At 36.3% G+C, this 24,472-nt stretch overlaps 1 protein-coding gene across 3 annotated transcripts in view; it reads left to right on the forward strand.

Annotated features, from left to right (window-relative positions):
- kn (EBF transcription factor knot) overlaps nt 1-20,338 on the forward strand; it is an 81,181-nt gene extending 60,843 nt beyond the window's left edge. The window contains exons 7-13 of one of the 3 annotated variants that reach the window (XM_085489188.1): nt 9,333-9,414; nt 11,305-11,437; nt 15,604-15,758; nt 15,854-15,980; nt 16,096-16,395; nt 16,631-16,888; nt 18,373-20,338. In XM_085489188.1, the coding sequence (XP_085345314.1) occupies nt 9,333-9,414; nt 11,305-11,437; nt 15,604-15,758; nt 15,854-15,980; nt 16,096-16,395; nt 16,631-16,888; nt 18,373-18,485 (1,168 nt within the window). In that variant the 3' untranslated portion in view covers nt 18,486-20,338. Of the gene's footprint in view, nt 1-9,332; nt 9,415-11,304; nt 11,438-15,603; nt 15,759-15,853; nt 15,981-16,095; nt 16,396-16,630; nt 16,889-17,382; nt 17,607-18,358 lie in introns of those variants that run through there. The other 2 variants (XM_085489189.1, XM_085489187.1) reach the window with 2 other exon arrangements.
- The last annotated feature ends 4,134 nt before the right edge of the window (nt 20,339-24,472 follow it).

A 24,472-nucleotide genomic window follows, 5' to 3' on the forward strand; every position in this document is an offset into this window, starting at 1 on the left:
AATCTGTAATCCTAGCACTGTTTCTGCAATTTAATAACACGGAATTTGTGAAACAATATATTTGAAAAATGTTGGGCATTGTACATTTACGGTATAAAAATTGAAAAAATGAATACTAATATCTTTTCCTCACGTTGTAAGATAATTTTCGAGATATGTGGTAATGAGAACGGAATACGTGAGAGGTATCGTGGCTTGTCGCCTCGTAATCGCACGACTCGAAAACCAGGTCTGTCTCATAAACTTTCGTGCAAGCATGAACGTTTGCTTTATTGCCGGAGCTTCTGATATCGCGGCGGTTGGTAGCAACATCGGTAGAAAGGCAGGCAGGCAGCATTATCTTCTCAGTGAGGGTGAGAGAGGGCGAATGCCCTCCCCATGAAATCACCATGGCAACCCCTACACGGCCTGCCACGGCGTCGTGTCCTGCGTGCTTTCATGTCCTGCCAGCATGGCGACTGCTAACCTTCTAAAGTCCTCAAGTAAAGAACGATAATTCGCGTCTTTCTTGTCATCAATTTACATTCGGCGCTTCTACGTTTAAAAGCAGGTAACATAACAATGAACAATTCTCGATATATATATATATATATATATATATATATATACAGTTTGTAAAAAATATTTCAAAGGATTATGTACATTTATATCTTTACAATTTTATATGCAAAACAATTTATATGATGTGAATGTAGAAATTATAATGAAAATTTAATCATAAATATTAAATGCGGTATCAGAGATAAATACAAATATATTAATTTGAATTAGAAAAATTACTTTTTAATAAATAGAAAAGAAAAATATTTATTTATTTTTGTATGTGTAATTAAAAAATATTTATAGAGATTCTTTTTAGATCAATAAATGCTTTTTTTCATATTCGCAAATTTATTAGGGTGACGATTCTCCATTGCAAAAGTAATTAGCTTCGCTTGCCAAGTCCACTCGTTCAGCGATTCTTTATACCGGCGTTCATCGGCATGGAGGAGCGTCCATAGGGAGAAATTAAAAACGTGGCCCCGGGCGGAATTAAGACATATTTTTTAATAAAGCCCGATAGAGATCACGCTTATTGAGGTGACTTTTTTCTCCCGGTAAGTGTGAATTCCACCAACTAATTACATTAACCGAAAAAATTTTTGTAGGATTATGAAAAGTACACTTTTACATGGAAAAAAAATCAAAGTAAAAATTGTATTTTTTAAAGTTTTACATACGTTTTGTACGATAAATGTAGCGTTTTTAGTAAAAGTTACCATATATAAATGCAATAAATGAAATACACAAAAATTATAAGTCTTTTTGAGTAATATACATATATATATAATAAATTTAAGAAAATATAAACATACAATATTGACAAAGAGACTTCTCAATAATGGAAGAATGAAACGCTTGAAAGTTAAGAGAGGAATGAGATATTGTGCCGAGTTTTGAAGTAAATGCACCTCTCAAAGCAGGTTGCAGACCTCGTGGAAGGGGATGGACGCTCCCTCAGTAAGCCTGTTAAGGAAGGATTCGCGAGTTTCCTCAAAGGAGCCGCGAATATTAAAATCACATTTTAGCTCCCCTAGTTTGACAACAAACTCCGCGAGCGGGCAACGAGATTAGCCGGGATTAAACGAGCTTCCGTTGACAAACTTACGGTGTGTTATTACTGTGTACACACTGACACGCGTCACTCTAAACTGTCTGCACGCGACAAATTCTCACGATGTCGGGAAAGTCGATCAAGTGTATATATCGTATATTTCTTAACTCTATTAATAATTCCAATTAAAACTGTACAATATTATATCGAGTTTCAAATTATACAGTCTGCAAATTATCTATTTAGAATACGCTGCTAATTTTACTCAACTATTGAATTACCGCGCAAATGAAATTTTATTTCGCCGCGAATTAAAACGCCGCTTAATTAACTAATTTTCCTGTTACTATATTTTTTTTAATAAGACAGTAATGTAATAATAAATATAAAAAATTACATTTTTACCATTCTGCGTGCAGAACATTGACACTCTTAAAGCAGAGAAGCGATTGCAAAGAGCCGCGCTATGTTCTTCCTCCGTGAACGAAAAGATAAATATGTACGCCTTACATGTTTCTCCAACATATCATGCAGCAGGATGTTATGAATACGCGTGTTGCCTCTCTGTCTCCAGCAGCCACATGATGTACGAGAGCATGCGCAACTTACGGTCGTTTTTGTCGATATTCGGTAACTTGAGAGACTTCTAACCGGCCCTACTACTATAATTTCGGAGGGTTCTATGTCTAAATGCAGGCATTAATAAATCGCGCGTACATTCATATACCCCAGCGTGTGAGAATCGTCGTCGACGTTAAGTTAGTTTACACGGTTGGAGGTTCTGATGCATTTATGGAAATGCCCCGTTCCTTGTCCAAGCGCTGTATGCCCAAGGCACAGTGAGATAATTCAGCAATTTTCGCAATTCGCACGTCACACGTATGATATTTCGGGTATCCGCGCCAGACACGCTGGAAATTCAACATGATTGCTTTAGAAATAACCTTGAAGCTGTCCGAGACATTCGTGGCAAAAATAATATTTGAATTAACTCATGCGCTCGTGATAATCTTTATGAATTTCTTTTTATATAACAATTATTAAATTAATAAAAAGACAAAAATTTACATTGATATTATACGGCGAATTTAATTTTGTAAATACAAAAAATATAGCTGTCGCTAATTTTCTATATCGTTAAAAGATGTTATATTTCAATCTTTTGAGAAATTGTATCGATTTCTGGTGTGAGAAGGCATACAAATACGATAGAATATTTAAAAAGCTATATACGGTCATTTTCATGATAATTTAGGATAATTCTCACACAATTGAAAATAATTCTTCACGACGCATAGCAATGTGAATCATCGCGAGTAAAAAATTGAATCGGTGTGAAGATCTGCGACTTTCCTTCCTGCTTATCTTGGCTACGCCGCGTGATTTATCCTTCCTCGGGCCGGTGTTAAGCACAGTCACGTTGTCGGCATAAGCTAAGTCGGAGCTTACGCCAGTTAATAGCTACAACCAACTATGCGATACGTGGTAAATCGTCGGTTGATGCGCCGTACGTGCAAGGCAAATCTAGTTATGGTAGCCGGCCTCTCAAGCCGTCTTGCGGCTAATGTGATAGACTGCCATTAGGGGTATCTCGCTGTCGTAGCGAAGGGTCGACTCTAACGTAGGGCGAGAGGCGGAGAGGAGGGAGGGATGAACGGCTACGTAAAGCGAGGGCTACGACAGAGTACGTTAGTTCGGGGCCATGCTACCTAGTAAGACGTATTACTTAGATATGAATTATGCAGTACCTCGGCAGTGCGCGCCCGTCGAATAGCCTTAGTTCCGACCGTCTTAGAACTTAAGCAAACGGGTTCCTCTCTATCGCCAGGAATTTGGTTAAGGTATCCGTATCTTTACACACGTAGTCGATCGCCTGATTTCCTTTCGTAAACACGATGACATTCACTCGGAGGCAAGATACCCTCCGATATCGCCCTGGCTGAAGATAAATGCCAGATTACATAACGATATAACGTCACTGGTTATCGGCTGTTCTGGTTCTATAACACACGTGACCAGAAATTATCAAGCATGTCAAACGCTTATCTACTTGCAGTTATAAAAAAATGTGGAATATTACGCTTCTATGCATCATGAAAATTTTTCGCCGTGTTTCCTGAAGAAATAAATTTTATCTAAGCGTATAAAATCATAAAATCGTGAACATTAGCTTTGCGCACATTTGCGCATAAATTTATTCTTCTGCCGATTCTTGGTTGAACAACTATTTACATCGACATTCTGGTAAGAGGATGTTAAACAATGATGTCTCTCTTTCTACCGGCACTAAACGTTTCATACGTCGTTATATTTTCTCAGCTTTCCTGACCCGCTATTTCCTGCATAAATTAAATTTACCCATGTTTAATCGGTGCTCATTGTAGAAACATTCCGTTCCACAGTATATAACTCTCAGCATTTAATTATGTGTAATTAAAATTAATTTTTTTAATTTAACTTTTGATTCAATTAATTTGATGTCATTTCTTAAATAAATAAAAGCAAAGTTTTTTTTGTGTTAAAAAATATGTATAACATTATTCCTTATATCATTATTATCATAATTACGGTTCCTCAAATCACGAGTCGAGCGATGAGTTAATCTTCTGTTACCAGGGTGCCTTTATTCCTGGAAAATGATTTCCTGTATTAATCAATAGTTACGCGCGCGATCCTTCTTAACCGTCTCTATAATACTTCCTGGGGAGAGAATCCGAAGGAACGAGTCGGTAGATGCTAGATGACGGCAGTGCAGAAAGGAAGAGAGGAGGGATGCTGGGGAGGCAGTGGGCGTAATGGAGGCTAGTTAAACATTAAGCATCCCCTGATACCTTGCTAACCCCTTACTAACCCCGGTTAAGGTGTATGCAAGGTATACAGCTCTAGGTGGTTTCCTATACCTTACAGACCTTCGTACACATTCTTACTAATTGACGTCTTGCTCGTCTGCATTATGCACTCGTGATTACTCCCGAGTGTTCTCTTGCTTAAATATATCCGATCGAGTGGAAGTTATCGGTATTGCGTACAAAAGTTGCTTTTAAACGTAAGCGTTCCCGTCTATTACTCTGGAAATATTCTACTCTTTCTAAATAATTTCGAATTAATCGTTTAATATCCCGAAAAAGAAAAACCATCGCATTTACATTTTTACATTATTTATATTATTAATTCTTTCTCATTGTTTTGTGATAATTATTTTCTCTTTAAGTACAAATAACTATTATGAATTAACCTAAAGACCATCAAGATTAGGAGACCAAGAAAACTGTAACGAAGCTATTCCCAGGCATTAGGGAAAGACATAATATTACTAGAATAGTCGATAGCTTACATTAGTGTGCGATTAGCACTATTAGACACGCCTATTCTGCAAGATTCTGTAGTGTAAGCACAATCGTTTTTATACGTAATAAAACCTTTTCTGATCACGCGTATAAAAAGCTCAGTATTCAGCTCACGAATTAATCTTATTGGGAATAATTTTTGATCGTTTATACGACACGATATAAGAGAAATGGTGAAAATATAACGAAAAGAATACAAAAAAAAGAAGCGTTTCATCATGGATTTCTTCGCCGTTGAATTTTCGCCGCATTATATCCTTTCTTTTATGGTGGTGAAAGAAGAGGGGTGCACAACGAGAACTGAAAACATGATTAAAGATTCTCCGATGTGGGAGAAAATGGATTTCTGATACGCGTAATGCCACCCTATTTGGAACTATTACGCGTGAGTCCCTGAGTAAGCCCCCTATATCCATTCAGCCCCTGCTGGAAATATATTTACTAGATCAGAAGGTACTTACTTGCGACTTGGCACCCGCGCATGCCGTACCGGGTAGCATGTAAACAAGGAGAAGGGAGAATCTTCGTAATTCTCTCATTTTCCCCCAGATTATTCGCGCTAAGTCCACCAAACTTTACTATACTTTATAAATTGGAATAACAGAAATTAAATTACATATCTCACAAATAAATTTATATATTATAAATATACAAGGTACACTGAAAAAAATATATATATTATATATATATATTGGAGTCACTTGACACAAATTTTAATTTACGTAAAAAGATTGATATACCGCCATTTTAAATATATGTAGTTATTTATCTCATATACATTTTTTTATCAATATGTAAAATCGATGAGGCAACTGTACCTATAAATCACGTTCGTCACGTGGAGCGTGAAAATTTTGTTGGTCGCCGCGCCAATAGTTTGCTTTCCGCGGAGAAAAGAACATCGGCGTCGCGGTACGGCGAGAAAAATCGCTAATTGGTACACGGAAAATATAAACAAAACTGCCGTGCGAATACCGATGATTTACTGCAAGGTTTGATTGAATTCATTCGACTCTGTTTACCCGCTTGCTGCTCGTACAACTCTCTCGTCCTTCGCGAGCCTCCGATGTTTAGCCCTTTTTTTCATTTATATCGTTGATTTTTTTTTTCCTCACTCACTCATTCATCCGACGTTGCAAAGTTGCTCGTTGTAAAACTGGGAACAGCGAACGATACGAACGTTTCCTGCTACAACCCGTCACCCTTCCCTGTCATACCGTTGCAGCTCTCCCGGCCTTCACTTCACCGCCTACTGCTTCGTTTTATTCTATTTGATCCGAGGGAATGGAAAGAGGTATGCGAAGGGTAGACTAGATATGATTTTGCAATTGAATCGCCTGTGTATATTTCCTCCGCGTCAATTTGTTAACGAACGCGGAAGACTTCAAATGTCTAGTGTAAAAAGACTTTGAATTGTTTACATATTAATACAGATAAAAAGTTAATTCTTTTTATACATAAGTATAACACATTTAATTATTAATCATTTATATTTCATTAGACGAAATATATTTTTAATTACAGATGTGTATGAATGAAACATGACGTTATTGATAAAATTTGTGGTAGCTTATATAGTATTAATTTAAATTTCAAAATTTACAATATTCTATTTTCTCGTTTAATTATTGCAATGTGAATAATAAAATAAATTATTGTAATAATTATACGTGCGAAAAAAGAAAAACATTTTACGGTTGAAATGTAAAAAGCATATAACTTGAAGTAATGTTTCAATGACGTAAAGCAAATCCATCGGATCCTTTGAATGGCGATTTGGAATAAATTTTTCCGGGAGGAGGTTGACGCAGGCTCGCGAAGGTTGGCAACGGAAGAGAAAAATCTAATAGACTATCGAAATCGAATTTGATTCCCTGTAAGAAACTAGCCCTTCTTGCACGCGTTCGCGTTACAACACCATCGATACTGCCGCCCCATCGAACTCGGAATGAAATCCAGTTCGCATTTGAATCAGTCGATAACGCAATCCATTAGCCCCTAACAGCCAATACTTCGGAGGACGCGCGGAAGGAAAACGACCTCGTGTAAGGGAAAAAGAAAGAGGAATAAAGTGGTACGGCAGCGGCGCGACGGGAGTGTCGTAAATGATTAGTGTTGCCGATGAACGAATCCCATAAAAAAAAGGCGAAGATGTATAGCCCACCTATCTTTCCATTGCCGATCCTGGCAAGCGCGCGCTCTTCCTCCCTCTTCATAGAACCTCCCTGCGTAAGTAGAGTCATTTTGTTAGCGTCAAATTCTGAAAGCGGATCGTCCGATTTCTTTACTGGAAGCGCCGAGCGCGGAATACTAGTCGGAATATTTCAATTACCTCGGATTTTTTCCTCTCCCTTTTCAACCAGATATTAATAAAATTTCTTTTTATCGTTAAAAACTTTTTTTAAATAAACTCTCTTCTTTATTTATTTTCATTTCTCCATGTTTAATGTTGCGCGTTTCATTAACAGATATGTATAGAATGTTAAAATTGAACAAATTTGCATATCTTTTTTTTTCTGTTCTTAAACACACTCCGAATACATGTATATAGTTTGCATAGGAATGATCGAAATAAACACGACATATAAATATCCCGCCGCTCTGGAGGAGTTTTTTTTTTTTAATTAAATAACGTTGATACACGATTTCAATATAGATACAAAGTGAAACGTTCTCGATTCGAAGGCGGTTACCGACTCGTTCCTGTTGTCGTCGACGTCGTTAAATGGGCGGCTTCTCGCGCCGTTCTCGCAATAGCGTAGATGCAAGTACGGTCGATGGTATTCCTATCTGGAAACGACTAGAGGCAGCGTCGTCGGGCAACGCCTCAGGCGCGATGAAGATATCGTGTTTAGAGCAAGATCCACGGCCGCGATAAGCCAAGCTACAATGCTTTGAATACCCATCCAGCATCCGCGATAACATCTTAACGTTCTCTAAGAGTAAACGAAATTAAATTCGCTCGACGAAACGCGCGCGTGACATTAGCCCGAAACACTCGCAGCGGAGAGACACTATAGACTTGAGGTCCGCGAGTGGTGGATGCGAAAACGCGTGTAACGCGCGAGATCGATACATTTCTTTCCCTTTCTCTTTCCATATCAACGAATTCCCATTCCCTACGTGCCGTCTCGCCTCTCATCCTTCGCTTCACTCCAGTCGGAGCACTTCCCTCTCGCGCCCCCGGATGCATTTCGTTTTTACTTTTCGCTTTTCAGCTTTATGGATTTCCCGACAAACGAATTAGAGACTCTCGACAAAATCGCGGATACATAGCGAGAGAAATATTGTCTTGGTTTTCGTTAACTCTATATACAACGCAAAAAATGTTTAAGTATTCACTCTCTCTCTCTCTCTTTCTATCAAAGAGGAACAATCATGAGACAAAATTTTTGCCACACGTGAAAAATAAAAGTAGAGTGCAAACAAAAAAGGTATGCGTTACTTCAAGGTATGCGTTTGATTTTTCCATGAAGTTCCCGGTTCCCATGGACGCACTCTTTGGGGGAAATGACAATGGCGTCCCATGGGAGAAAAAGCCTACCAACCACGCAGAAAACTACCTCTTTCCCCTCTTGCCAGCATCGTCGTCGGCGTCGCGTCGTCTCGCCCTCCTGATTGTTTCCTACGCGTTTCCTTCGCCTTCTCGGTCTGACGTTCAGCTACCTGATCTTCAAACACACTCTTCTCGTCTCTCAGTCAACCCCTTCCATTCTTATAGGCGCAAATGGGGATACTCTGCGTCTCAAAAAATTTCCTGAAATTCAATATCCCCGACGTTTTACATAATTCATGAAAATTCAGCCAGCGGCTTTTTGGCAGAACCCTACTACGTGTACATATCCTTGTGTCACAAAATTTTGTGTCTTATGTGATTTTTGCGCATATAGGAAAAATATTGATTAATATCTAACATTTTCCAACTTTTAACATATGTGCTTATTAATTGTACTCAATTATTTTAATTATATAATATCGATATATTATAATAATATTTCTAACAAATAATTGATTTTTATAAAAAAAATAATTATAAAATAGGAAATAAGAAATATGTAAACTTACAAATTATAACAACGCATCTATTCGCTGTAAAAATATAATCAGGAAAATATTTTTGACACAGTAATGGAAACAATAAAGCAGCTGCGTATTTCGTGAAATAGGTATACAATGCCGTACGCAGGCCTAAAGGTCGAGAAGCACGTAGTCGGAGGTTTAATCTAGAGAAATGCTGAATAATAGAAAAGAGTGGAACGGGGCTCGCGATTGGCTTATACAATATTCAACCTTGCTTTCCGTCCAAGTTCGCGTTCTAATTAAATTCCCGGTGTTGAAGAGCGTTAAGCATCTTGTCAACCGTTTAAATCTGGTCTCCTCTGTGCTTGCAGATTCTTCCTCAAGTTCTTTCTCAAGTGTAACCAAAACTGCCTCAAGAACGCTGGCAATCCACGCGACATGAGACGCTTTCAGGTAAGAGATTTATTTATCCTCACTTTCAATTTACTTTAAATATATATATAAACTTGTCATTTTTTTTATATATTTAATAAAAATAATTTTACTTCCATATGTAGCCGAAATGTTGATATGAAATTCTTACGTAAAAATCTTTATTTTTTAAAAGTAATAAAATTGAGCATACTTGAAAACTAATGGATTTGTTCGTTTGTTAAAACAATAGTAATACAAAGCATCTTTCATATAAGCAGAGAAATATACAATTTAAATATAAATTGAAACTAATTTTACCAAATGATTCACCGAACACGATTTAAAGCTTTAATCGTTTCCGGCTTTCCACTTACTTGATTCAAAGACGTTCCAGATCGTATCGCGATACTGAAATGTACATTACGCGAGACACTTGCATCATTCAAGTCACGATCCGCGAAATTAGGGGCGGACAGACAGAGACGAGAATGCTGAAATTTCACCGCAACATCGCGTGACATGTATCATCACAAAGAATAATATTTTTCTACGTAATTTCTGCAAGATATATTACTCTTATTGTCTGATACTTAATTAAATATCAATAAATCCATTTAAATAAATAAAATCGATGATATTAATATTAAACAACAAGTCGGCAAAACTGAAAATTAAAGCTTTTATATCAAATCTAGATAATCCAAAAAGATTGTCAAATTTTCAGAGTATCATCCTCGATTTTCACTTTCTTATTCTATTTGTTCTCGACAATAACTACTTTCACTTAGCGACAGTCGTATCTTTCCCTCCATTCTTATCAAACCAAAAGACAAAATTAGAAAATAAATTACCAAAAACTAAGATTATCTCGACAGTCTCTTCTCTTTTTGTGACTCAGCTTCATCTCTATATTGTTCGACCTTTTTAGTTTTCTCTTTTCACTGTTCGACGTGACGACGAACTGAAATTATAATACTCATCTCACTTTCGGATTTGCTTCAGAATTGCTTATTGCCCAAAGTTGCGAATTAAAAGTTTAGTGCAGCCCTTACGAAAATGTCTACAACCGCGGGGCAGCAGAGTTATCGTCCCTTCACCCCAAGTTGGTGGCAGTGTTACTCGGCCGAGTAATATCACTAGCACTGCGAGAAAGTTGCAAAGTTGCGAAGGACAAAACTTTCGGCCGCGTTTTCCAGCCGCTCTCGCGCGATTTTATAAACGTTCTTCCTGCTTCACCCCGAAAATCTTTTAACACCACAAAGAACGGCATAAATGTTTCAGCGAATAATTCTTTTCCAGTTGTTCAAGATCACGTAAATAAAGTCTTATTAGTATTATATCTATAAAAAATAATGTTTATATGTATGTTTAATTTATAATTATATTCTATTATATTCTATATCAGCGCGATTATATTTGTGTCATGTGTCGTACGTGCAAGTCACGAATTGCATGTCGTGATACTCGGTGCGGCAAATCGAATTGTCTATGCTCGTTCACAAGAGATATGATGAACTTGGCTGAGTATATGATGCGCATGAGAGAAATGCAATATGATTCACGGTAATGTCTATCGCTCAGCGTATCTTCCCTACGCTTTATTAAGTTGGACATAAACGATGCATTACACAAATTTTATGAGAGTACGCAACACTTGTAATTTACTAATTTCTTTTCAAAATACTATAATTATAGTTTTATAAAAAATGCTATAGTATTCCTTGGAAAAAAAAAAATGTTCTCAAATGTATATGTATATCCTCTGGAATCTCGTGTTCATAATTTTCATAAAGATATTTCCAAATATATATAATCTTTAATATTATGAATATTATGAATAATTTTATGAATATTCCATTTCTTTTTATAAATATTTCGATATTTCTCTTACTATCCTACATCAGAAAATTTCTATTTCGTCTCTAACAGGTGGTCATTTCTACACAAGTGGGAGTAGAGGGACCATTACTAGCGGTCTCGGACAACATGTTCGTTCACAACAACAGCAAGCACGGACGCAGAGCGAAACGTTTGGATCCCAGTGATCCCGGCGAATATAATAGTAAGTATGATCGATAAATACTATTAATTAATTAATGTCGTTAAAGAGATAATATATGCGGAACAGGGCATCAATATCGCCTGCATACTTAATCGCGTAACGTGCACGGAACGTTTACATGATAATTCGATTTGCCCGTAAACACAATTTGGCCCACACCACCACAGTGCAGTTTTTCGTTATTTAATTTTGCAGTTAGCTGCTGCATTCCCCAACGATAAATGCAGGCGGGCATTCCCGGCTTTTCGCCGGAGCTAACCAAGCACTCGCAAAAAGTAAAATCATAATTAATTAACAGGCGATAATTAAAAAGCCTCGATGCGCGCATTAAACGCCCCTCATTTATTCAACGCATCGATTTTTCACGGTTAATACGATTCACGCGCTTTCGCGAGCTTTCAGCCGTTTCAACCAATCAAACTCGACTTCCCGAGCGTTCGAGGCAAATCGCGAATTCGAATGCTCAGCGGCGTGTTGTTTCCCTCATGCAGACGCGCCTCGAAGCTGGAGTGGGGTCAGTTTTCTTCGAGATCGGTATAACGACTCCGGGAGCTGCGGCGGAACGGAATCGTAAGATTGGGTGCGGGAGAGAGACGCGGCAGAATGGGATATATGGAGTCATAGGGCAATTCAGCAAAGTTTGGCGTCGGCCGCGCATACAAACGGCTGATATCGCGGGGCCACCTCCTCGCGCAGCCTTTCTTCCTCCGTCTTTTCTTCCTATTCCAAGACAAGATGTAAATCAATGGGATGCGAGAAAACGAAGGATCCGTTCCGCGCGCGCTCCTCTTGTTCCTCGGCTTTATTTTCCCTTCCATTCTGCTCGCGCGAATTTCGCCCGAGTGCCTCTCTTCTCTCACCCTTCTTTTCTCGCTGCGGGTTCCAAGGTTCTTCTCTCTAGTAGTTAGATGTTGCATACGTTTCAACTTGCATTTTTTAGACCCGCATTTTTCGAGAAAATGTTTTTTAACGTTCAAAAATATTAAATATAGCTGCTCATCAAAAAAAGCGTCGAATTTCCTAGAAAGATAATGCACATTTCAAGGAACTTTTATACCTTTCTTTGGAATATCTATGTGATTAATTATATTATAGTGTATTAGTGTTTTAGCCAAAATTATATAAATATTAAATATAGCTGCTCATCAAAAAAAGCGTCGAATTTTCTAGAAAGAATGCGCATTTCAAGGAACTTTTATACCTTTCTTTGGAATATATATGTGATTAATTATATTATAGTGTATTAGTGTTTTAGCCAATATTATATAAATTGCTTTTGCATATATTACACTAAAAAGATAACAATGAAATATATTTCCTTGTACGTAAACATGTTTGCCTTAACGTAATATTATTATCAAACTCTAACTTTTAAAGCATGTATTAAATTTATTGTAAGTCAAAACTGTAACAATAATTTGTTGCCCTTTTCTGGTTTAAATAATTGTAAAATTGATCACATAAAAACAATTTTATATTAAAAATTATACTTTAAAGATTTTTCGGATAATGGTTCCTATTTTATTCTTCAACATTATTATTCATGTTCGTATATACGTATATTCTTATCGAAAAACGACGGGATACAGTTATTATATAGTAACTCTATTGCATTATTATCAAAGACAATCTATATGAAAAGAACTTTATCTACTAAAATCATCTTCTTACACTATCACAAAATTTAATGTAGATGCATTTATTATAACAGATTCAATATTTTTTTTTTAAATAGCTCGACTTTTAAACATTTTCAAGAGTATTGAAAAATGTGGGTCTAAAAATGTGAGTTCAAACGTATGCAACATCTAACTATTTCCTCTTCTCTACATCCGCCGCCGCGCCGGATTCTTCTTTTTGTCTGGTTGGCTGCCGCAAAGACACGAGAAAAGAAAGAGAGCGGAATTGGACCGCTTCTCTCATCTCGGTCTCTCCATCTCTCTCGCACAGCTTCCTTCCTTCGTCGTTCCCGTGCTCTTCTCGCCGTGGTTGCCGCGGCGCGTTGGTTTGTGAATGCTAAGTTTAAGCTATCTCATGCCATCCACCCTGCGCGACGCCAATGAAGGTACCAACACATCCACTCTTTCCAAATCCTCTCCTCCCCCTTTCTCTTCCGCGAGATGTCCCTCCCCAAACGCTGAAACGAGCATACCAATGAAGCAGCAGACGCGAGAGAAAGGGGAAGAATACGCCGGTATCTCGTGGATTTTGCTGTCACTGTGAACGAATTCTCTCGGTTGCTGTACAAATCAAATCTTGATTGTCCATGAAATCTGAAACGCTTGTTTACGACCTATTTTCTCCGATGTGTCGTTTTATAACACGTTTTTTATTTGACAAAGTAGTGTTGCAACTTCTTACTTTATGCTTCGGAATTTCTCCCTTTTTTCAGATTTGATTTATGAGCAAGTGAAGATTATAAAGATAAACTCTAAATTTGATTCATGAAACAGGGAGAATATTTAATATTCTTATCTAGAATACATTTTGAAATGAAATAAGTCAAAAAATTAAACTTTGAAAAATCTTTCAACCCTCCTAAAATTTCATCAAATGATATAGAAAAGTGGTAGCTGTTCTAATCTAATAATAAAAAAAATATCATTACGTATGAACATCGTTGTGATATAACGCCTGCTTGTGTCTGGATAAAATCTAGTTTTTCTAGTAAATTTTTCGAGTCTTTACCACAGAGAACGAAGTTATCGCGCGATCTCGCAGTGATCAAAGAGAATCGGGCCGAACGTGTCGGAGTACAACGGCTCTTCGACTTCGACGATAGTTCGGTGGGTAAAAGAGGGGTTTGGGAGGGTTGGGAGTAACACCCCTTACCATTCAATGGCACGGGGGATTTTATTTATTCCGGGTTGGTACGCTTGTTCCTTGGTCTCCTCTACTGAATCCCTCTTTTCAACCCTCTGCCTCCTCTTCTTTCCCTCTCCACCATCGCGGCGACCCATGCCACACCGACAATTCTCTACCAGGATGGTTGCCAACACGGCCGACTCTCTTTAACGACTTTCTCGTACATTGAACGCAATAAATACCAATGTCCCATTGAGGAAAATTCCCATTTGCATAGAGACCACACTCTCGCAACTCTTTCGCGTTTCCACTACGCGATCGTCACTTGTTGATTTGATTTTTTCCGAAGAAAAAAAGATTGCGCATATACATGGATGACTTTTCCTGATGGGCAAAAATATATCACACATATGACGACCACGTGATACTATTCCATTATAGATTATGTACACCTTCTACAAAATTGGTATTTAAAGTGATTTATCAATCTCGCACATTATTTTAACGAGAAATTATTTAATTATTTGCCTGAATAAAAGCAGAATAAGATATAATCGTTAATCGCGTTAATTTGGAGGACGTATTACTTTTTTTGCCGACAATATCTGGAGAATATTCTTTAAACACATCCAGCTACAGACAACGTCGGAATCTTTTAAGCCGCCGAGATTTATCGGCGTGACGGCACATAAGCACTCGAAGTGGAAAGTGTTTGAGCATCACTGGGAGCAATATACCATGATGTCAGCCACTCTGCCGTGGCTCCGCTTCGCCCAGGGTTGGTGCCGGGGGTGGCTTGGCTTCGCCGGGGTACAAAATGATATCATTGGGTTATAAATTCCAAGCAGAGACACCGGCGGCCCGATCGCTCCCTCCCCTTCCTTCTTGTTACAACCCTTCTCCAAGCACTCCAACCCTCAGTCTCTTCCTCGTACTCTCTCTTTCTCTCACCGTCTCATCCTCTTTCTACCGCTTTCCTTCATAGTTTCTCTTTCATTTTCCGCCTCTTTCTCACCTTCACGAGCTACACGACCTCGAAAACTTGCCTGCCACGCTGGAAAATATATCTGCCACTCGGCCTCAACCGAATAAACAGAATATTCAGATAATTTTCCATATCCTCTCGTCAGTCGCAAACTATTTTTGAGAGAAAAACCATGATATCTCTACTTTTTATCTAATTATATCAAACTTTTAATTTATAGAGTTTTTATTGTTCTTACTTTTTATTTATCGTCAAAAAACTAATGCTTTAGAATTCTTTACTTTTATACTGACAGCAGATTTCACTTTACATTTAATGCAAATATAAATACAATTATACGCTAAGAGCCAGTATTATTTTTGTGTTGCAAAATTAGGTTTATATCCGCCGATACCTCTTCAAACGCCATGCATAAAAGCGATATCACCTAATGAAGGTTGGACGTCGGGTGGATCTACTGTCATAATCATCGGTGAAAACTTCTTCGATGGATTGCAAGTAGTTTTCGGGTCGATGCTAGTTTGGAGCGAGGTCAGTGTAATTTGCAGCATTTCTAGAAATCTCTACTTCAGAGTTAACTAATTTCGCGACAGCAGATGTAACAATATTCGTATTTTTATCTACAGTTTATCACTGCACATGCAATTAAGGTGCAGGCACCGGCACGGCAGATACCCGGCGTTGTTGACGTCACGTTACATTACAAAAGCAAACAATTTTGTAAAGGAGCGCCCGGTAGATTTGTTTATGTTTGTAAGTATGACGAGCGTTCGCGATATTCCTCGCAACAGAATCCAATACGAGAATAATTAAAAAATTGGCCGATCGTAGAGTAAAAATCAACGCATTTTTACCAATTTTTTTCCAGCTGTAAACGAACCCACGATCGACTACGGCTTCCAAAGGTTACAGAAACTCGTTCCGCGGCATCCGGGTGACCCCGAGAAGCTTCCCAAGGAAATAGTATTGAAACGGGCGGCGGATCTAGCAGAAGCCATTTATAGTATGCCCAAGGGCGGAAACATGGGGATCACGGGGGCACCCAGAAGTCCCGGTTCGGTACACGCTCCTGCACCTCCTACATCCAGCTCGGCAACCTTTAATTCGTATACAGGGCAACTCGCGGTGACGGTACAGGAAAACGGTAGCGCGGCGAAATGGACAGACGGTATGTATATCCTTCCTTCGAAATATTCTTCACAAACGCTCGTACCACCCCCTTGCACATATTAGACACTTGAAACACTTGTTGTAATATTTGATAATGATACTCTTTGGAATCTTTTTCGATAAAGACTTGCGCATCAATCAAGACGAGGCAATTAAATTTGCTAGGCAACCAGTCACGACCTAAGCGATCAAATACTGACGAGTTCGTCTGACGGGCAGGTTTCTATTTCTAGACGGTAGTTCCGTGACGACAGGAGCTGCCGCCGATGGAGGAGGTGGCGGCGGCGGCGGCGGTGGCAGCGGTAGCAGCGTCGGGGCCAATGTTGGGAGCACCGATGCCTACAGACAGAGCAGCAGTGCCAGTCCACGTGGCGTCGTAACCGGCGGTGGTTATTGCGGTAGTTCGGCCAGCACACCACACAGTCACAGTACCAATGGAAGTTACTCCGTCGCCAATCCGTACACCGGCAGCCCGACTCTCTACACGTCGCGTAAGTCCGTTACTTCTCCACTTTTCGTGTAGACAATCCTGTCTTTATGCGAAATTGCTACGATCATATATATATATATCTACAAGATCCAAGTTGTGCCAGGATGAAATCCCGGTTTTGCACAATGTCACTTTTCTACTTAAAATGCAATTCATGTATTGTAAGCTCGATTATGACGATATATGATAATAATCCTCCCAGATTTTTGCCAAAGTTCAACGTCCATTTTAATTTACAATTTTTGTCAAATCCACAATTGCTTCCAATCTTACTTTTTTTATGGACAAATAGCAACCGTGTTAATCATCAGGAAATATAATTAACAATATTATAGTGAAAAAAATCTCTCGTTGGCATCGATATTGTCGGCACAACTCAAAGAGAACCTAATACCACGTATCCACGTATCCAGCATGCATGCTCTTCTTCTATTTTAGCGTTACTTTTCAATGCATGCATTTATGATTTTCCCTTATGTGGAATTTTCGTTTTAGCGCACGAACAATACGGCATATTCTATACGTCCGGGGACGGGAGTGCGTTCGCCCCCGTAGTACGACCACCGACCACCTCAGTCCCACCGCACTGGTCCACACAGCACCACCTCGCCACAGCCGCCCAGTAACCGCTAACCGTCCACCATCACCACCAACACCATCATTACAACCATCACCTTATGCACTGCGATTAAAGAATTATGAGAGACGACATTTGAGAATATATGTAAGCTCATTTATACGACGCGATAATGTTATACTGATTTAGTTGCAGAAAATATTCACTATTATTTATTTAAAATTGTCAGCGTGCTTTATTTTATTTTCTCACGCTTTTGTGTTATTAAAGTTTTTTACACAGTTAATTAAATATATTAAGTGAACAAATATGTTTCATGTGTGACAAAAAGAATTAATTTTGTTGGAATAAAATTGTAATGATACATATTATATATATGTACAAAGCATCTACAAAATCTATTATAATCATTAATATAACCATTACGATGCATTTCTTCTACTTTATATCTACGAAACGCCATATATTTTTGATATCTCTATTTTTGATAGCTCTATTTATTATCCGATCGTATTTATATCCACATATCGGAAATTCCATGAATCTTCGCCGTCATTCATAAAATACACTTTTAGTTTGAAAATGAAAAGCTTCGAATAAAAATCGAAAATATAAAATAAAAGAAAATACATATACAGAAAAGTAATCCCGAAAAAATAAAAGAACGAGCGCACAAACTTTCTGATTATCTCCAATTTCTTTATTTATAGAATTAAACAATTATTTCTCGCATGAATATTTCTCGAAATTCATGGACATTCTCTTCACGATTTTATTCAAACAATCATCATTATAAACGTTAAATTATTACTTGCTTCTCGTCGCTTATTTTTTTACCTATTGGTTGTGCCATAGTACTTAAGCAATAATGCATTACTAATGTATAATCGACAGTGGGAATGTTGCAGGACTAGGAGAAGTGGTTGGATCACCTTTCAACATGAATCCGTTTATGTTGCCCACATGCAACCAGGGATATTCAGCCGCTGCCAGTCCGCTGCTTTCGTCAAACGGCAAATAGTGTTACGAGATGTAAACTCCAACGAAAATGTTATAAACGATGGCAATCTTCGCAAAAACATTGTACGCGAGCTAATGATTTAATTCGTGCAATCGCGTGTAGATAAATTATCTACGTAATTTTCGCATCGACTCTCGTACATTGTCTTTGCGAATTCGAATTATACACTTGTGTGCGATTTTTATTCTTTCTTTTACTTCTTCTGTGATAAAAAGAAAGAAAAAATTGCATGCGCGTTTCCATCATTTTCGTCGGAGTTGAAATCACCAGGAGAAATCGTGTGCAAATCTGCAGTGCAAAAATCTATCTAAACAATATCTTGCGTCGATCACGAATGAGATCGCACTAATTAAGAAACAATACATATCGAACAACGAGATGGTGTCTTTTTGTAAACATAATAGCTCGATCATAGAATGGCTCGAATCATCATAATCATTCTCAAAAATTTTTTTATTTTTCACATAACAATGTTCTAGTAATTTATAATTAATATTATTAAAGAAATAGACCAATAATGCAATTTGCGCATTTACGCACAATTAAATTCTATTATTGCAACGATTTATTAATTATGATCAATCAATGTAAAAATAGCTTCGAAGACGTTAATGAAAAATATATTTTCCATCGAATATATCATTACTATATAACAATAATATATAATCTGCTATATTTAATATTGTTGACGAATAATATCTAATTGTCTCTATTATAAAATATTTTAATTCTGTATTTTATAAGTAAAATAGATAAAATGAATTAGAAACTTGAGAGCCATTCGCATGAATCGAGTAAAACAGTTGAGATGGTATCAAATGTTTTATATCATTCAAATTGCGAATTCTAATATGAAGATTTAAAGAAACTGACACCGCTCGACGGACATATCGCTTATCAATGAATAACAGATACCATAGTTTTAGAGAGCATTTTCGACTTCAAAATTTTAACTTCCTACCCCTTACGATTAATTATTAATCAATATCGCCTAGTTAACGTAACGTGTAACTTATAATTTGTAAAATATCTGTAAATATTGTTGCAACGTGTACAAAAAGAAAAAAAAACTATTTCCAGGAATTCAACGAAATGACATTATCGTCATTCTCTAGAGTGAAAATTATTATACATAGATGTAAATAAGCGTAGATCTTATGTAGCGCATCCGTATTATCGTATCAGCGCCATCCAATTTTTTAACGTAACTCCGATCACACGAGTTTATGTCTTCGTATTCTATTTCGCAGATTGAACTTGTTGTAATCCGTTCCATTCCTCGCTTTAAAACAAAAGCTAGATAAATGACCGGTATCTACTTAGGAACGAAATCAGGCTGACGAAAACGTTAAAAAATTGGATCGAACGCGATCTGTATAAAACGTATATAGTTGATTTCGATCGTTTGATAAGAGCCAGTCCGAAACGAAAAAAAATCTCATACAACTCACGAAAGTATACGAAGCATATACCAGATTGAAATCTCCCCAGTTAGTCCCCGAAAATTTTACAGCAGTTTACGAGCGTAGTTCATATCTCGTTTGCGAAAATGTTAAAAATTATTATTGTAAAGAGTTCCTTTTTGCATATCTCGACTTGGTGTGTACTTTTCTTTCTAAAGAGGAGTGCATTCTTCGTCCCGGAGCCTAACTGCTCTGTAATCTTGTGATGTTGATTATATACATGTATATTGATTGTATAACCTTAGTTCAATCGTCACGTCACGTCATCTTTTACGAGACGCGTTGTTCTTGTACGCACGCAAAAAAAAACACGACACGCACACTTCGCGCGTATGGAGACACTCGTCGGTGTATATTGAAATAAATTAAACTTACTTTTTGAGAACTAAAGATCTTGATGATAGAAAAGATTTTCTCTATTCTCTATGCCATCCTTTGCTCACATTACCCTTGACTTTATTAGAACAATCGTATGTAATTATTATAATGTGACAAGTATTAAATTGTAATTGCTTTCAAAACTAGAAAGAACTTGTGTAATTAATTTCTATTCTGAAAAGATTATGGTATTATAATATATACATATTTTTAAACATTATATAAGAAATTTAATATTAAAATATATATAATAAAAAATATGCAGATGCTTATTTAAATTGTTTATTCACATATAAATCGAAAGCAGATAATAACGTTAGAAATTTATTTACATTATGAAAGTATCGATTTTCTTATATGCAAACAAATAATATTTCTAATACATATCAGTTTGATATGAAATATATCAAAGAAGAATAATTCTCTGTGAAACTTCAAAAATAGTCAATTATTGAGCTACAGTATTGATTTAATAATCGCATTTAAAATATTCACTATTTGTTGATTAATTTTTACATTCTCTAATCTGCTATAGCATACAGATATTTTCTTCCTAATTGAATAAATTTTAATTTTTGCGCAAATTTCCCGCTGACGCTTTAAAGCATTCTTCTATTATATCCATTGAATGCTCTAAGGATGCAATGGGTATAGAAGAATTATTTAAAACGCTAACGGGAAACTGTTCCGCATGTGCAAAATCCTAGGCGCGATCTTAGAAATTTTTCTACAGAGTTATTTCTGTCCTCCAGTAGTTTGAAATTTTTTGAATACTTATTATGCAGACCAATACACAAAAAATAAAAATATATTTAATTCAATTAGGAAGTAAATATATTGAGAGAATGTAAGAATTAATTAACAAAAGAAAATAATGTTAATTTAAATGCAATTACTAAATAAATACTGTAATCGGCTCGTACATATTTTTAAAGCTTCAAGTACCACAAATATGAGTCTACGACAGAAAGAACACAGAAAAATATTTTGCATAATATGTTAATCGTGAAATTCAGTTGGGAGTCCATTTATCCTAGAAGAAAGCAAGCCGGAATCAACAAATAGCGAAACAAGATCTGGAGGACCACTCTGAAGCGATTAGTTCACATGGTGTCCCATTACCTCCTGCTGCCAAACGATGGCGTGTATGATGTACGTTATTGTGGGGCTGTTTGTGTTATTAGATTTAGATTGGCCGGCACGTGGCAGTGGCAGGGGTGACGCGTGCCGCATTGCAAACGTTACAACGTGGGTACAATACAAAATCGTTTTTCTTCAAATACTGGTTTCTTTGGCTTCCCATAGAAGGGTATCGATTTTCACTTGGTACATACACGGCCAACACGCTGTTACAATAACGCGCTAATTTTTTGGCTGTATAATTTATTACAAGGATTGCGTGCTTTGCATCAACTGTATATGTAAATTAAAAGTTTCTCTATTATCTCAAAAAAAGAAGAAAATAAAGTTTTATTGAAATAATCTCTTTTTCTCCCTTTTAATTTACAAATATTTCATAAATTTTCAGGGAAATGTTCAAAAATTTAAACAGAATAAAAGACTGACTCTGCACATTACACGAAATGTATTTATCTATTAATTATATATTCTTATTCTCTTTCTGCAATTTTCGAGTTTTTTGATAATATTTTTGTTATATAACTAATTGTGAATGTAATAAAAGATATACATAGATTTGCAAATTTTTTAATTTTACATTTTAATCCCTTTGTTGTTTCAGCTTCTAACTTATACACACATATAGGCGCTTTTAATTCACCGCGATCTGTCAGCTTAGTTTTTTGACACGTGCTCTTTCATAAAACCCTTCAACAACCTACCGCAATCTAATTGGAATCTATGAAAAAAACACAAAGTGTGCAATTTTTTGAAGAGTCTACAAAGAAGTTTATATAATTTTTTCCAAGTCTCTCTCTCTCTCTCTCTCTCTCTCTCTCTCTCTCTCTTTTCCATTCTCTATTTATATCTCCCTCATAAATATATACATTACATTATATGCAGATTATATATTTATTTTAGCTTGAATTTTGAAAGATTCACAAACAGTGTATCTACAAAAAGATTATACATAAAAAGTTATAACTAATCTTTCACACTTATCGTTGGAACTGAATATGGTTTATCATAGCATCACCATGCGTTGTCGTTACCATCATTATGTTATCGAGGCTGAGCTCAGGTTGCGCGTCAAAGGGGATGAACACTCGGGCAAGCTGGGATAAGAGCAATCCTGTGATCCACCCCTGACAGTTCATCGCGATAAGATCTACTCATGCAACGAGTCGGCTCCATTCGTATTCTGTTTGCTTTCTGGATTCTACGACGTCGCAAGTCCATTGTACTCCCGATGTGACGTGAAAGAATATTACCATCTGCTTATTACCGATAATCTTCATTCAATAGTATCGAATTTCTCTGACCTTATCAGAATAGCGATCTCGTCAACAAACGATGCGTTAGAAGTGCATTTTGTGCACTTTTTCCAAGCACAGTCTAATAAATAATTTATGTATTCAATTTTGCAATATAATTAGCGAACATATTTAAACAAGTAACAAAATTAACAAAAACATACAAATTTATTGGAATTTCGACCTAACTGGCCAGTACAATTTAATTAGAAACACTACGTTTCGACCCTTAGGTACGGGTCCTTTTCAAGTGTAACTTTCAAGATCGACAACAGTAAAATTACTAATGTGCAGTAAAAGTACTAATACATTAGTAATTTTACTGCTGTCGAATCAACATCTTGAAAATTACACTTGAAAAGGACCCGTACCTAAGGGTCGAAACGTAGTGTTTCTAATTAAATTGTACTAGCCAGTTAGGTCGAAATTTCAATAAATTTGTATGATTTTACTCATCACTGGCGACTTCATTAATTTTATCGTTATTTAAAATTAACAAATTATACAAAAAATAATGTTTTTTTAAATTAAAATGTTACTTGCATAAAACCTATATTTTAATTGATAACGATTGACCAAAAATTTTTTAAATTTATACAAAGCATGGAATGGAACAAAATATTATAGACAAAAACTATACATTTAAGAAATAAGAAAAATATTACTAAGAAATCGTAGAGAAAGTTTTTTCGTCAAGAAATCAATTAATTAAAATTAATAATAAATTAATATATAAATTAATAATCCAATCGTACAATTTCCACGTAGTGGTAATTTTGGTAATAATATATAACTTTACATTTTCTAAATTTTATCTTGAGCACATTTTCTAAATTTTATCTTGAGACAGTTAAAAGATTTATGTTAGGAAGAGAAAAAAAGATTTTTCTGCCACGGATTTATTTTATTTTTTATCAAAGCAAGATTTTTTAACATATCGATCATTAAATATACAAATCACTATAAAGAAATTATCACAGCAAGTCTTTGATTTTTTACCAAGTTTGGGGTACTAGAAGACACAAAAATTTCTGTCGATAAAATTTTTGTAGTCACTTTACGTAACTTTTTTTCAAAGTTTAAACAAAAAGGAGAAAACTTGCGAATTTCTACATTATTTTCATCTATTTGTAAAAAGTTCACGAATTAAAAAAAAATTCAGTCTCTATATCATATTATAGAGCAAAGATTCAGCTTTAAGAATCCATTCTTAAAATTGCTGTACGATGATTTTTAACGGAGTTATAAACAATTAAAGTAAAAATGACATTTTCTCTTTAATTTGCGATAACTTGATAAAGAAAGATCGAAATTTAAATTTTAAAAAACGATTTTGCAGGGAAAACTTCAGGCTTTAACACAAAAATGTCGAAAAATGTTTTCAAATCTTCTTGCGTATGTGATATGTCTACAAAGTGATGACAAAGTGGTGAAAGCTATGACTTTTCGAAAGTAGAGATTTAAAGTTTTTTTAAAAACTCTTTTTAAAAAATTAAATTTTTATTTTTCGAAAAAAGTTACAGCTTTTTGAAATTTGTCCATTTTTTGGACAATTTTTTTTGATCCTTTAATTATTTTAAGGAGTATAATTTTCCCATATCGATCGCAATCGTGGAAAAAGAATTTGACAGTATGCAAAGCGTCAGTACTATACATCTTTATTGCTCAAGTATCGGACCTCAAATGACAACAATAACACGCTTTTATTGACGAT

Source organism: Nylanderia fulva, unplaced genomic scaffold (assembly GCF_048542155.1).
Source record: "Nylanderia fulva isolate GAGA-0341 unplaced genomic scaffold, ASM4854215v1 Scaffold8, whole genome shotgun sequence".
Taxonomy (NCBI): Eukaryota; Metazoa; Arthropoda; class Insecta; order Hymenoptera; family Formicidae; genus Nylanderia; species Nylanderia fulva.